This window comes from Odocoileus virginianus, chromosome 7 (genome assembly GCF_023699985.2).
Source record: "Odocoileus virginianus isolate 20LAN1187 ecotype Illinois chromosome 7, Ovbor_1.2, whole genome shotgun sequence".
Classification (NCBI taxonomy): domain Eukaryota; kingdom Metazoa; phylum Chordata; class Mammalia; order Artiodactyla; family Cervidae; genus Odocoileus; species Odocoileus virginianus.
Genome location: NC_069680.1, coordinates 79,155,412 through 79,168,607, shown reverse-complemented (window position 1 = coordinate 79,168,607; position 13,196 = coordinate 79,155,412). Strand labels below are relative to the sequence as shown.

General features: G+C 39.2%; 2 protein-coding genes across 6 annotated transcripts in view; one reads left to right on the top strand and one right to left on the bottom strand.

The window, feature by feature from the left end:
- The window catches only part of RYR2 (ryanodine receptor 2), an 803,099-nt gene that overhangs the window by 450,105 nt on the left and 339,798 nt on the right, over positions 1-13,196 (top strand). For all 5 annotated transcript variants that reach the window (XM_070471032.1, XM_070471028.1, XM_070471029.1 and 2 more), the window contains one exon: positions 3,779-3,882. In XM_070471032.1, the coding sequence (XP_070327133.1) occupies positions 3,779-3,882 (104 nt within the window). The remainder of the gene's footprint in view (positions 1-3,778; positions 3,883-13,196) is intronic.
- On the bottom strand, positions 9,345-12,427 carry LOC139036083 (pyruvate dehydrogenase [acetyl-transferring]-phosphatase 1, mitochondrial-like). Its single transcript, XM_070471026.1, has one exon. The coding sequence runs from the start codon at positions 12,425-12,427 to the stop codon at positions 10,658-10,660; it is 1,770 nt and encodes a 589-aa protein (XP_070327127.1). The 3' UTR covers positions 9,345-10,657.

The window sequence follows — 13,196 nt, the reverse complement described above, 5'->3', positions numbered from 1 at the left end:
ATGAAACCGTTTTTTCTTAGGTCTCACTCTGGGCAAGCACAACCACAAATATCCTATCAGATCAGTAATTTGGGAGAGTCTCAGACTGACACGTGAAGAGGTTTTGCATTGTCCTTCCATCTCATAATTGACCTTGTGTCTTCTTTGACTCGGGCTCTCCTAAAACTCTTTTCAGATCAGTATCTTTGACCCCTGGCTTTATCATCTCTGTTATCCTAGACTTAGGTACACCTCTTACCGAGACCAATTCCATAAATGTTTGATGAGTTCCAGTCTTTCTCTGAGTTAATATTTTAGAATTCATCCATTTAAGGAGTGCAGGTCCATGTTTTATGTTGTTGTTTTTTCCTGTTTGTCAGTTACCTTTTATTTTTTAATTTAGTAATTTTTAATTGAAGGATAACTGATTCACAATACTATATTGCTTTCTGCCATACGGCAGCATGAATCGGCCATAGGGGTACATATGTCCCCTCCCTCTTGACCCTCCTTCCCGCCCCATCCCACCCCTCTAGGTGGTCACAGAACGCCGGTTTGAGCTCCCCGACTCATTCAGTGAACTCCCATTGCTGTTTTGCATGTGGGAGTATGTAGTTTCCATGCTACTGTCTCCATTCGTCCCATGCTGTCCTCCCCCCCCACCCCGTGTCCACAGTCTGTTCTTTGTGTCTCTGTCTCCATTGCTGCCCTGCAAATCGGTTCATCAGTACCGTCTTTCTAGATGCCATATATATGCATTAATATACAATATTTGTCTTTCTGACATACTTCACTCTGTATAATAGGCTATAGATTATAGTCAGATTATAACTGACTCAAATGGGTTCCTTGAATGGAATATACAATATTCCATTGTATAGCAACTGTGTTTTTCTTTGGAGTAATTTGAACTCTTGAATAAATTGTGGTTTTTTGCTTTTATTTTTTGCAAAGAAATTAGTTTCTTTAAATGTCTTTGGGGTATATTTCACTGGAGCATCATGCAAGAGCTCTATTTTTTTAAATTAATTTATTTTTTTATTGAAGGATCATTGCTTTACAGAATTTTGTTGTTTTCTGTCAAACCTCAACACGAATCAGCCATAGGTATACATATATCCCCTCCTGTTTGAACCTCCCTCCCATCTCCCTCCCCACCCCACCCCTCTAGGTTGATACAGAGCTCCTGTTTGAGTTTCCTGAGCCAGACAGCAGATTCCCGCGGGCTATCTATTTTACATATGGTAATGTAAGTTTCCATTCACTCTTTCCATACATCTCACCCTCTCCTCCTCTCTCCCCATGTCCATAAGTCTATTCTCTATGTCTGTTTCTCCATTGCTGCCCTGTAAATAAATTCTTCCTAGTACCATTTTTTAGAATACAATATTTATCTTTCTTTTGCTCACTTACCTCACTCTGTATAATAGGTTCTAGGTTCATCCACCTCATCAAAACTGACTCAAATGTGTTCCTTTTTATTGCTGAGTAAATTCCATTGTGTATATGTACCACAACTTCTTTATCCATTCATCTGTCGATGGTCATCTAGGTTGCTTCCATGTTCTAGCTATTGTAAATAGTGCTGCAATGAACAATGGGATGAATGTGTCTTTTTCAATTTTGGTTTCCTCAGGGCATAGGCCTAGGAGTGGGATTGCTGGGTCATATGTGGTTTTATTCCTAGTTTTTTAAGGAATCTCCATACCGTCTTCCATAGTGGCTGTATCAGTTTACATTCCCACCAACAGTACAAGTGCATTCCCTTTTCCCACACTCTCTCCAGCATTTATTGTTTGTAGACTTTTTGTTGATGGCCATTCTGACCGGTCTGAGGTGATATCTCACTGTAGTTTTGATTTGTATTTCTCTAATAATGAGCATAGTTGAGCGTCTTTTCATGTGTTTGTTAGCCGTCTGTATATCTTCCTTAGAGAAGTGTCTGTTTAGATCTTTTCCCTGCTTTTTGATTGGGAGCTCTATTTTATGTAAAAACATCAGGCAGATCCATTCAAGCCTTCATCTTTCTCCTTTGCATACTATTTGCCTAACCTTGTGTTTGGTACTGTAGTCCTCAAATTGAAAAGACCTTGTTTTAGTGAGTTTGCCTTTTAAAAGAGCTTCTGGTTTAGCTGAGTCATAGACACACAAACAATACAAACTTAGAACTATGATGGATAAGCTAAGTGTGAGCGAGGGATATTTATAGCTCTCCTGGTAAAATCAGGGAAGGCTTCCAGAGGGTGGTGAATACTTGATCTGAGCTCTGCTATTCCTGTGGAAGAGCAGTGAACCTGGAGGCAGGAAGAAGCTCAGGGAGAGGACTCAGGTGGGAGGCAGTGAGGTTCCCAGTCGTGTACTGGCAGGAAGAATGGAGAGATACGACTGCAGATGTTTTGAAGAAGTTCAAGTATGGGAAGTGTTTAAGAGAAGGAAGGAAATCTGGATAGATTTCTTGTTTTAGCTTGGGACCCGAGAGGATGATGGGGACAGTTACTCTGTGGTGTAGAGAGTAGAGGGTAAGTGGAAATTACATAGATATAGAGTAAATTGTCTTTGAACTTGGGCACATTCATTTTTACCTTTATGTTTAGCATTTAGTGTTTGGTTTTGTAACTCACGGCTTCATTTCCATGCTTACACCCTTAAGTAAATAAGCTGTGTGCTCTTGTGTAAGTCCTGTTCATTTTTAATGATCAATAAAGAAAAGACTATCTTGTTTCTAACTTGTCAGCTCCTGAATACTTTAAAAAAATTCTTGCTTCTGTTTTCCTACTTTTTTATGTGACATTTATAAAACCTGGTGATTATTCCCAGGGAGTAATTTGTTCCTTGAGAGCATATGGCTGTGATTGAGGTGTCACCGCGGCAGTAATGCTTGTGTAATTTAGGCCTCTAAGAAGACAAAAATCTAATTACTAATGCAAGGATATAGAACACCTTTCTCATTAATTCAGTCCTAAAATCTTGACTTTAGTTTATTCTGATTGCTAGCACTTTCAAGGATTAATATGAAAGGTATCTGTGGGATATTACCTTGCTTTGGTAAGGCTCTGGAGTGACTTGTTAGAGCAGAAGTAACTTACATAGGATGAAATGAACAGCTGGAAGGAACCACCACCAAGAGTTTGTATCAATCAGTCATGATGTTAATTGATGTCTCTAATCTGTGTCTAAACATGTAACAATAACAACTGAGTTACTACTACACCTTCTTACCTAGAGTTCATTTCAGTTTAAAAGCATTTGTTGCATGCCTGCCATGTGCCAGGCACATGCTCAGTGCTGAGAATACATTATCAAAGAACAAAAAGGCCCAGTCCCTCTTCCTTTGGTCTTACATTCTTGCAGTGCAGGAAGATAGACAATCCCATAAATAAGACCCTAGTCTGCTTGCCAGTGGTAACTGTTACGGAAAAAAAAAAAAATAGCATGAGCTGCAGATTGGCAGATTAGGAAGGTGGGGAGGACAAGCCACATTGAGAAAGTAAGGCTGAAGCCAAGGCTGTAAGTTGCCGTGAGAGTGGGCATGGAGGTTTCAGGGGAGAGCAGACGTGAAAGCTGGGACTGACTGGGAACGGTGGCAAGGAGAAGGCATGAGGCAGCCCAGACAATGCCAGGTTTACCACTGACCTTCAGTGTTAGCCATGCCTGAGGGACAACAGAGGCTGCCTTGCTGGGATGAAGGTCGCAGTGTCCCTTCTTGCTTCCCACTTCACTTTCCTCCATGCAACTGGATAACCATCATTAGTGCAGGACCTTAGAAACTGTCATATGCTGATTTCCGGTTCTGTTTCAGGTTAGAGACGACAATAAGAGGCAACACCCGTGTCTGGTGGAGTTCTCCAAGCTGCCTGAGCAGGAGCGCAATTACAACCTACAGATGTCGCTTGAGACCCTGAAGTGAGTTTCTTAAATTTCTCATTTTCCTCTCTGTTTTCCCTGAAGGAAACAAGGTGTTGATATTACAGTTTAATTTATTTTAGCTCCAGTTGGGTTTTTTCCATAATGCGTTGGTAGATTGAATCAGTATTTGTTTGTACTAGGCATTGAACATGTTACTTTATGACTTTGTGCTCTATGTGTTTCCTAAAGGGTACTCTATGGATGTTTATGGGTATTTGGGAATATAAGGATTTTGCCATTGTACTCAGTACTTCTCAGATTGTCAGTTATAAATTGTTCCTGGTGTGTGACAAGATAAGTGATGATACTAAAATGAGTGTTTCAGAATTTTTATACCAGTTAAGGTATTGCATTGAGCTTTGAATAATGACATGCATTATTAGTGTTAGTAGTAATACCATATGCTACTTTATACTAATTAGTATATTTATTTATTTAGAGCTTTATTTTTTCACTTATAGATGCTGGGTTAAACTTCCTAATAGCACCCTGGGCTGTGTTTTATTATTTCAGATTGACCAGTGATGTCACAGCTGAGTATTCTCATGGAGTTGTCAAATGTTTTGACAATTAGTTAGTAGCTGTGCTAGAACAGGGATCCAGTTTCTCTAACTTCTCATCTAGAACTGTTTTTCACTGTAAGACTTGCTGATACATGATTAGAAAATGGGATCCTTTCACTAACTCAGTAATGGTTAGACAGTTGTTAAATAGCAAGTGCTTATGAAGAACTTACTAAGTATATAGTTTTGTGCTTTTCTATCCTTGTTGGACTTGAAGAACTGGATTTGTTCCAGTAGATCACTTATCCTAATACCTGCTTATGTTAGGAATGAAACAATACTTTTCCCCCTATTTTTGTTTTGTTTCAGTTTTGTTAAGTGTAAAGAGCTATTTCTATTGAAATTATTTTACCAAAGATCTAGAACATAAACACTGTTTCAAGTTCTACGACTTCAGTCCAGGTATATATCTGCAAAGATGATGTAGTGATTTTCATTATGAAAATAAATGAATAAATTGGGCCTTGAGTTTGGGCTCTACTAGTAACTTAAAAGGGAAAGGAATATATGAATACAAATCAAGTAAATGGAGAAATCACTACAGGTAACTAATGACAAAGCTTTTCTGTAATAAGGACCGCAGAACACATCTCTGTGACCCGTGTATCTCCTCTTTGCATCTCTTGTCTTCCTCTCTGATCTTGATGTGAAGCTTGTACATTTATCTTGGTAATTCATGACAGCCCATTATTTATCCATCTCATAAAATGATTTTATTGAAAGTTCGTTGCCTTAGATAATTTCGTTAAATTTGTGGAACAGTCCCTGTAATTTTAAGAACTGACAGCTAAGCCAGCTAGGCAGATCCTGGGTAACCTGTAAGGTAGAAGTCTGCATATTCTCATTTGGCATGTGAACCTTTGACTGCTACACATGATCTAGTTTCATTCCTTTCAGTCCCTGGTGGCTGGTTTGATTAATCATAAGACGGCACATACCATGGTGCTGTTGCCTATGGTGAATGCTAATAAACCTTTTCAAGAACTCATTCTTAATATTTACATGGTGTCTCATTTCACTTGTTTCTTTAAAATTTAAAATAGAGCTCCTATTCTGCAAAATTCAAACTATGCCCAGTCAGTAGTTTAAAGAAAGTATAGTGCTTTCTGTGTTTGTTTTATTCACTTGATTAGTTACAGGCACTAGAACAGACTGGGTAAGAACAAGGAATCTAGATGATTGGATGGTTAGGATTTAAGGACTTGCTTCTCCAGAGGAAATCTTAGTATCTCCGAACCTTAGGCTTTTTATTAATAGCATCAGTTTAAAATGAGTATCATAGTATATCTACTTAGTGAAATTGTAGTAAAGATTAAATGACACACAACTGATAAAGCCTCTAGCACCATCATGTCTAACAGAAGAAGCACTCTATAAAGTTTAGGTGTTTTTTCTTTTTTATATATACTATGGGGGGGATTAGCAACTTTACTCACTACATCCTGAGGAGTGCCAAGTAACAAATAAGCAAGTGATTATTTCAGAATATTCCTTATTTTGGATTTGTGGTGATTTCATGTGAATATGATTTTTTGTTGTTGCACTTATGTGATTTTGTCATGTAAATTGTTGACAAAGATAGCTAACTTCCAGATTTGAATGGTCATCTGTACGTTGTATAGCACTGCAGAAATTCTGACATCCTCTTTCAAAGCAGCACTGTACTACCCTAGCCTAAGCTGCCTTTTTTTAAACTGAGGTATAATTGATGTACAATGTTGTATCAGTTTCAGGAGTACTGCACAGTGATTCAGTTATCCACACACACACACACACACACACACACACAAACACACACATATATATAGTCTTTTTCAGATTTTTTTCGCTTATAGGTTACTGTAAAATATTAAGTATAGTTCCCTGTGCTATACAGTAGGTCCTTATTGGTTATCTGTTTTGTGTGTATTAGTGTGATACATGAATCCCAACCTCCTAATTTATCCCTCCCCCCCTTTCCCTTTTGCTAACCATAAGTTTGTTTTCCATGTCTTTGGGTCTGTTTCTCTGTGTCATATTTTAGATTCCACATATCAGTGATATCATAAGGTAGTTGTCTTCTCTTTCTGACTTATTTCACTTAGTATGATAATCTCTAGGTCCATCTGTGGTGCTGCAAATAGCTTATTTCATCCTTTTTTTTATTGCTGAGTAATTGTTCCAGTGTGTGTGTGTGTGTGTGTGTGTGTGTGTGTGTGTGTGTGTGAGATACATACACACATATATATATATCTCACATCTTCTCTATCCATTCATCTGTTAATGGACATTTATGTCGCTTCCATGTCTTTAGCCTAAGCTACCTCTATGTCCCACCTGAAGCTATAAAACTATCCTGACAGTTACAGTTGAAATATTACCTAGCTCTTCTGTTACCGATTCTGCCTTCTGTAGCCTGCTGAACTTTTTCCAAATATTTAGGTTATACCATTCTCCCTATTTGAATTCCTTCTCATTGCTCCTGAGATAAAGGCAATACCCTAATTTGCTTAATGGTCCTTCAAGGTCCTTCCCTTCTAGGCAGCATCGTCTTATAGGAGGCTGCTTTTATTTTCCCTTGCTTGACATCACGCTAGCCTTTGTTTTGCCTGTTTGCATGTCCCTTTCCCCTTTGTGTCCACTTTCTGTAATGCTCTCCTCTGCCCTATTCTTATCCTTTAGATCTCAGGTCACTTCAGGCAGCATTTGCTGAGCTCTTGACTCAGTAAAGCCCCCTTTGATGGCACTCGGCCCTTTGTATCTCTCAGCATAGGATCTTTCCAGGTATAATCACAGGATGGCCGCTGTACTCCACCAGACCTATTATGTAAGTTTATTTGTTCCTTACATTTCTTTATTCATTCATTTATTTAACTGGCTGAGTCGGGTCTTGGTAGTTGCAGCATCCGCCGTCTTGGTTGCATCCTGCAGATCTTTCATTGTGGTGTGAGGGCTGTGTAGTTACAGCGTAAGGGCTCACTTGCTTTGAGGCGTGTGGAATCTTAGTTCCCTCATCAGGGCTCAAACCCATGTCCCCTTGCATTGCAAGGCAGATTTTTAACCACTGGATAATCAGGGAAGCCCCAGACCTAAGTTTCTTGAGGGCAGGCATCTCACTTGATTTTAGTCACCATCATTTGAACTTTACACAGAGCTCAGTAATGCTTGTCAAATGAATGAAGCAACAAATAAGCAATAAAACTCAGTCTCTAGGCAGGCTTTTATATACCAAATGCTTATCAGAGAAACGGGGTGCCTTCTGTTCTCTCTGTGGCTTTGTGTCAGTCTGTCTCTTCTTGTCGGTGGCCTTATAATTGAAGTAATAAAATGCCACATGAACCAATTATTGCCACTTAGTCTTATAGTCAAGATGTACTGAATGCTTATGTAAGTTACTGTGGGACACAGAGGAATCAGGTGGCGAGCTGACCCCTAGCACGTCTTTTCCACTTCCCCGACTCTGTTCTTGTCTGTTAACCGCTGCACAAGCTTCATGGCCCACACTGCTCTCTCCCAATCTTCTGCAGACCATAAAACCATTTAAAATGCATGAATTGAACAGTGTTAAGTCAAATAAAATTGTCTTAATAAAGATTACATAAAGACCATCTATATGTCTTCCTTGGAGAAATGTCTATTTAGGTCTTCCACCCATTTTTTGATTGGGTTGTTTGTTTCTTTGATATTGAACTTCACGAGCTGTTTGTGCATTTTAAAGACTGATCCTTTGTTAGTTGCTTCATTTGCAAATATTTGCTTCCATTCTGAGGGTTGTCTTTTCAATTCATTTATGGTTTTCTTTGCTGTGCAAAAACTTTTAAATTTAATGCTCTGTGGTGACCCAGATGGATCGAATGAATGGGGGTTATGTGGGAGGGAGACCCAAGAGGGAGGGGAAATATGTATACATAGAGCTGATTCAGTTTGTTGTACAGCAGAAACTAACACAGCATTGTAAAGCAACTATACCCCAATTTTTAAAAAAGATAATATAAAGACAGTAGAGTTCTTATTCAAAGAACTTGATGTGGTTAATACTATTAAATAGATTTCTTTTTTTTTTTTTAAAGTTTACATGTATTCTTTAATTCTAGGTATCACATCACAGTGACAACCAATTACAATAAAATCAAAACTTGAGATGATAATACATTCAAAGTAACAACCAATTATTTTCATTTCCACACTGTTAATACTACAGACTTAACACAACCAGCTTTTAGACCGCAGACCAAGTTTTTTGTGTAATAAGAACAAAGTTTCTTGTGTAATAACAATTACTATCTTGATCATGACCAAAAGAAACCAAATTTATATATACTGTACTATATTGAGATGAGACATTAAAGTATAATATGGAACTCTTTAGTAAAGGTGTTCAAGAGATATTCAAATAGTAGCCTGAAAATGAGTTTTAACTGCTACTGTATTCTACATACATTCCATTAAAAAATGAAGTCTCTGTCAAATCATTTATAAATAAGTATATAGTATAATAGCTTTTCCCCCTCCAAAATACCAGCTGGGAGAAAATTTCCAAGGTGACCCAAGGAGGGAAAAAAGGTGGGGGGGGGTTGGGGAAGACCTCAGAAAACAATCATTATATGGTCTTGTAAGCGGCAATCTTCCAGAGTCTATTTTCAATTGGAATAAATTCTGCAGCCAATTCTACCTTGCTTCGGTGTCCACAGTCCAGAGTCCTTGAATATCTAGTTCAGTATTCTACAGAAATCTGCGAGGACTCCTAAACACCCCTCAACTAATTACACAAGGGAAAACGGATCATGTTCTGTATTAAAACTTATGTGAAAATTGAACATAGTCATAGCCATTCTTTTAACAGTGATGCTAGAATAAGTGATGATATATATGCACAGCTGTACACGAATCACCATTAAACACAAGAACAAAACACCATTTGATGCATATCAAATAAGCTCCCCAAAAGCCAATCTGAATATATTTATTTTCATTTACTTTGATACAGCGTTGGAAGGGTCTGCATATAATTACGGAGACTGCTGCAAACAATATTTGATGCTATTAAGTGTCCCATTAAGCATCAGGCATGCACAATAGTTAAAGAATTTCTCATGTATGTACCTTAACATTTCTATTTATAAGCTACAATATGTTTAAAGCATTTAGTAATCTTTAAACCAATTATTTAAATTGACCTACACCTAAGTGGGGAAAAACAACAACAAAAAACTTCATCTCAACACCTGAAGGTAATATTTAAACTTTACTCCCCCAAATTATGTAAATTTTTTTTAATATGTCATCCTTAAAATTCCAAACATGACAAAAATTCTTACCACTACTTAATTAGAAGTATGATTTCTCAGCAGCAGTCTACCCACCACACACTTCGAGCATGCCACACTTCAGGGGTTTACATGATAAGAGTAATGTGCTGGTGGATGCAGACGACCATATCAGTCTCTTCCCTTCATTATGGATCTTTTATTTCAAACTAAATAAAGCTTTTCATTAGTATAAACTAAGACTTTTTTTCCCCTTTATTTAACACCAATAAGAGAAGATAAAACACCTTTATTGTCTTCAACTGCTTGGCAAAATAGAAAATGTTCCAACTACATTAGGTAATCGGGATAAGGGATAGTGTTTGTTTTCTCATTAAGAAGCATTCCAAGTCAAATGATCACACACACTGACAAATTCAAATTGCCTGGTTCTCAGTCCTTTATGGCTTAAAGTAGTGGATTTGAAAACTACTTTGGGTTAAAATAAAGTTCATGAATAATGCACAGGTTATACATCTAGGAAATCATGCAATAAATATATGTTCTTACGTACACTGGAATCTTGGTGATGAAAGGGGTCTGCAGGTGTGAACAGTAATGTTTCTTCATTTTACCAAAAGAATACGCCCAGCAGTTCCTTGCTTTGGGCCTACTCAAAACCCTGTTTGCCAGGTCATCCTGATTTTCTCAGACTGATAAAAGCAGCCAATGTCCTAAGCCATCTGTGGTCAAGAAACTGATGGGCCTCAACTTGCAGGTGCTGTGAGGTCCAAACTAAGCCGAACAAGACTCTCAGGATCACTCTGCTACAAAGTGAATTTGGACTACCCGGCAGACTAGAGTATCAAAGAGAAATGCTGAGAATGACCCACTGGATAATATTTACTATAGTATTATCTTTAAAAAAAAAAAAAAACTATCTGCCCTTTAAATCTATTTGAGAATCGCCTTGGTAAGACCCACTCACTGTTCCTGGTTTTGATATGCTCCTACAACATGAGAATTGAACTGAACTACAATGATTGTAATGTCATCTCTGTACATCCGAGCAAGCTCTTCGGGAAGACTAAGCATTTTGGAAAGGCGCTCATGATCAACAGCCCCAAACTCATTGTTGCCCACAGCATGGCGAATAAGGTGGGTTGCTGCATTCTGGTCCTCAAACACTGATGACATCTTAGCTCTCCGTTCTGTTAAAAGGCCATGCATCTGCCCCAGAGTCACCTTATAGCCACCAACGGCTATTGGCTGCTGGTGATGCATGCCTGTTAGGTACTCACCCACAATTCTAACCACATCCTGCCTGTGCATTGTCTCCCACAGCCCATCAGTTGCCAGTACCAGAAATTTATCCTGTGGCCTTAATCGGTGGTAAGTTACTTCTGGTTCAGCAGTGAGATAAGGAGGTGTGTAATAATTAGGAGGGATGAACTTGGTGTACTCATTGTCATTCAACTGGTCTGGGCCAGATTCTATCACTCTCTTCTGAAGGTCAATGCTCCATTTGAACTTGACATCTCCAAAAGCCCGAAAAGGCATCAGCAAGCCAAGCAGCCGATCCTGTTTCACCACACTCTTGGCCTCGTTCTTTGGGTGCTCCAGTTTCAGCCGTTCCACTTCTCTCTCATTCTGAGCATTGTGGTCATTAGACAGCGTGACTGCTGACCAAGAGCCGTCCTCTTCCTGCACCCCCAGCATGGCTCTGCTATCGCCAGTGTTGGCCACATGAAGGTCAACGCCATCCACGTGGGCCACGCAAGCTGTGGCCCCAGAAAATGCCACTCGAAGCACCAGGTAGTTGAGGAAAGAATTGGGATCACCGACTTGAGCCTCCATGGAGATGTCATTATCAAGCCTTTTGAAAGCATTAATCAAAGCCTCCTTAACATCAATATCAGCCGACTCCCCAGTGTTGAGGTCAATAAGCTCTTGCCAGTAAGTCCTCAAGCTGTTGAAATATAACTTGGACGCCTCCTTACTGAAGTAATCGTTGGGGTGCTTGTGCCACTGGAGAATGGGTAGTAGGGCTCGACCGCTCTCCACGGCATTTTCGATCTCCAGCGAAGTCTCATGGGGTAACAAAGAGACAGCAATATAATAAAAGAGTCTTTCACTAACTGCCTGGGAGCAAGCACAGCCTGCGTGGCCATCGAAAACCCCCAAAAGCATCCCTCTGGTCTGCAAGCAGGTTGCTGCACTTCTCCGGTCCTCAATGGGTGCATTTGCGGGCAGCTGATTGCTGTCAAATCCAAGGACAGAACTGACATTTTTGCCATCAAATTCTGGCACTTTGAAACTGTACTCATTAGCTTTCAGGATGCTATTGACTTGGGGAGGTGTGAGGTAAAACTTCTGCGGCGTGGAAGCATATCTCCTTCCTTGGGTGTACTGCCACCAGCTCTCCTTTGGCCTGTAAAAGGTAGCATACGCTGGATGGGGTGTGTATCTTGGGCGACTCTGTGGAATATAAGGGGGTGAGCAGCAGAGATGTTTGTGGTGGCAGTAACACGCAGTGCCATAGATTCTGCTCAGTTCACAGTTACGAATCAGAGGGAAAAACAGTTGAGTTGGTGCTGGCATGGCATCAGAGAACAGTGGCAAGCTGGAACTTCTGACTGGGATTCCAATTCGTCTGGGCCCGGGACACACACACATTCTCCTGTCATCACAACACGGAGCCGACAACATCCACAACCCGCGCGGAGAGCAGCAGCGACAGCGGCACCGGCCCATTCTAAATAGATTTCTTAAAAGATTCATTGTTCTCATTCAAAAATCTCCTTGGATTAGACATAAAGTGCTTAGCTATAGTATCAGAAATATTTGTGAAAGAAAACAAAATCAATACTTTGGATCTCATTGAAAGTAGAATCTTTTGTACTATAAAAGAAACCATGTAGAAAATGAAGACATAGGGTACAGGGTGGGAGAAAATATTTATAAATCATGTAAGTTTACATTTGTAGGATTTGTGGTAAATCATACATGTGCCAATAAAGAACTTGTACACAGAATATATAGGTAACTCTTACAACTACATAATAAGAATACATACAGCCCAGTTAAAAATGGGCAAAACATTTGAGAACATATTTTAATAAAGATATGTAAATGCCTAATACACACATGAAAAGATGCTCAACATCATTAGTCATTATGAAAATGCAAATTAAATCATAATGAGATACAGCCACACATACTAGATGGTCATAATCAAAATGATAGATATACTCAGTATTGTTGCAAATGTAGAAAAACACTGAAATCTACATGTATTACAGGAGGGTATGTAAAATGGCCCTGACATGTGGTGGTTTCTTAAAAGGTTAAACATAAATTTATGATACAGCCTAGTGGGAAAAATATCAATAACCTCAGAAATGCAGATGATACCACCCTTATGGCAGAAAGTGAAGAGGAACTAAAGAGCCTCTTGATGAGGGTGAAAGAGGAGAGTGAAAAAGCTGGCTTAAAACTCAACATTCAAAAAACTAAGATCATG

Bases quoted from the DNA above. Each gene is read 5' to 3' on its own strand.
- LOC139036083 (XM_070471026.1), bottom strand. From the start codon at position 12,427: ATGGGCCGGTGCCGCTGTCGCTGCTGCTCTCCGCGCGGGTTGTGGATG.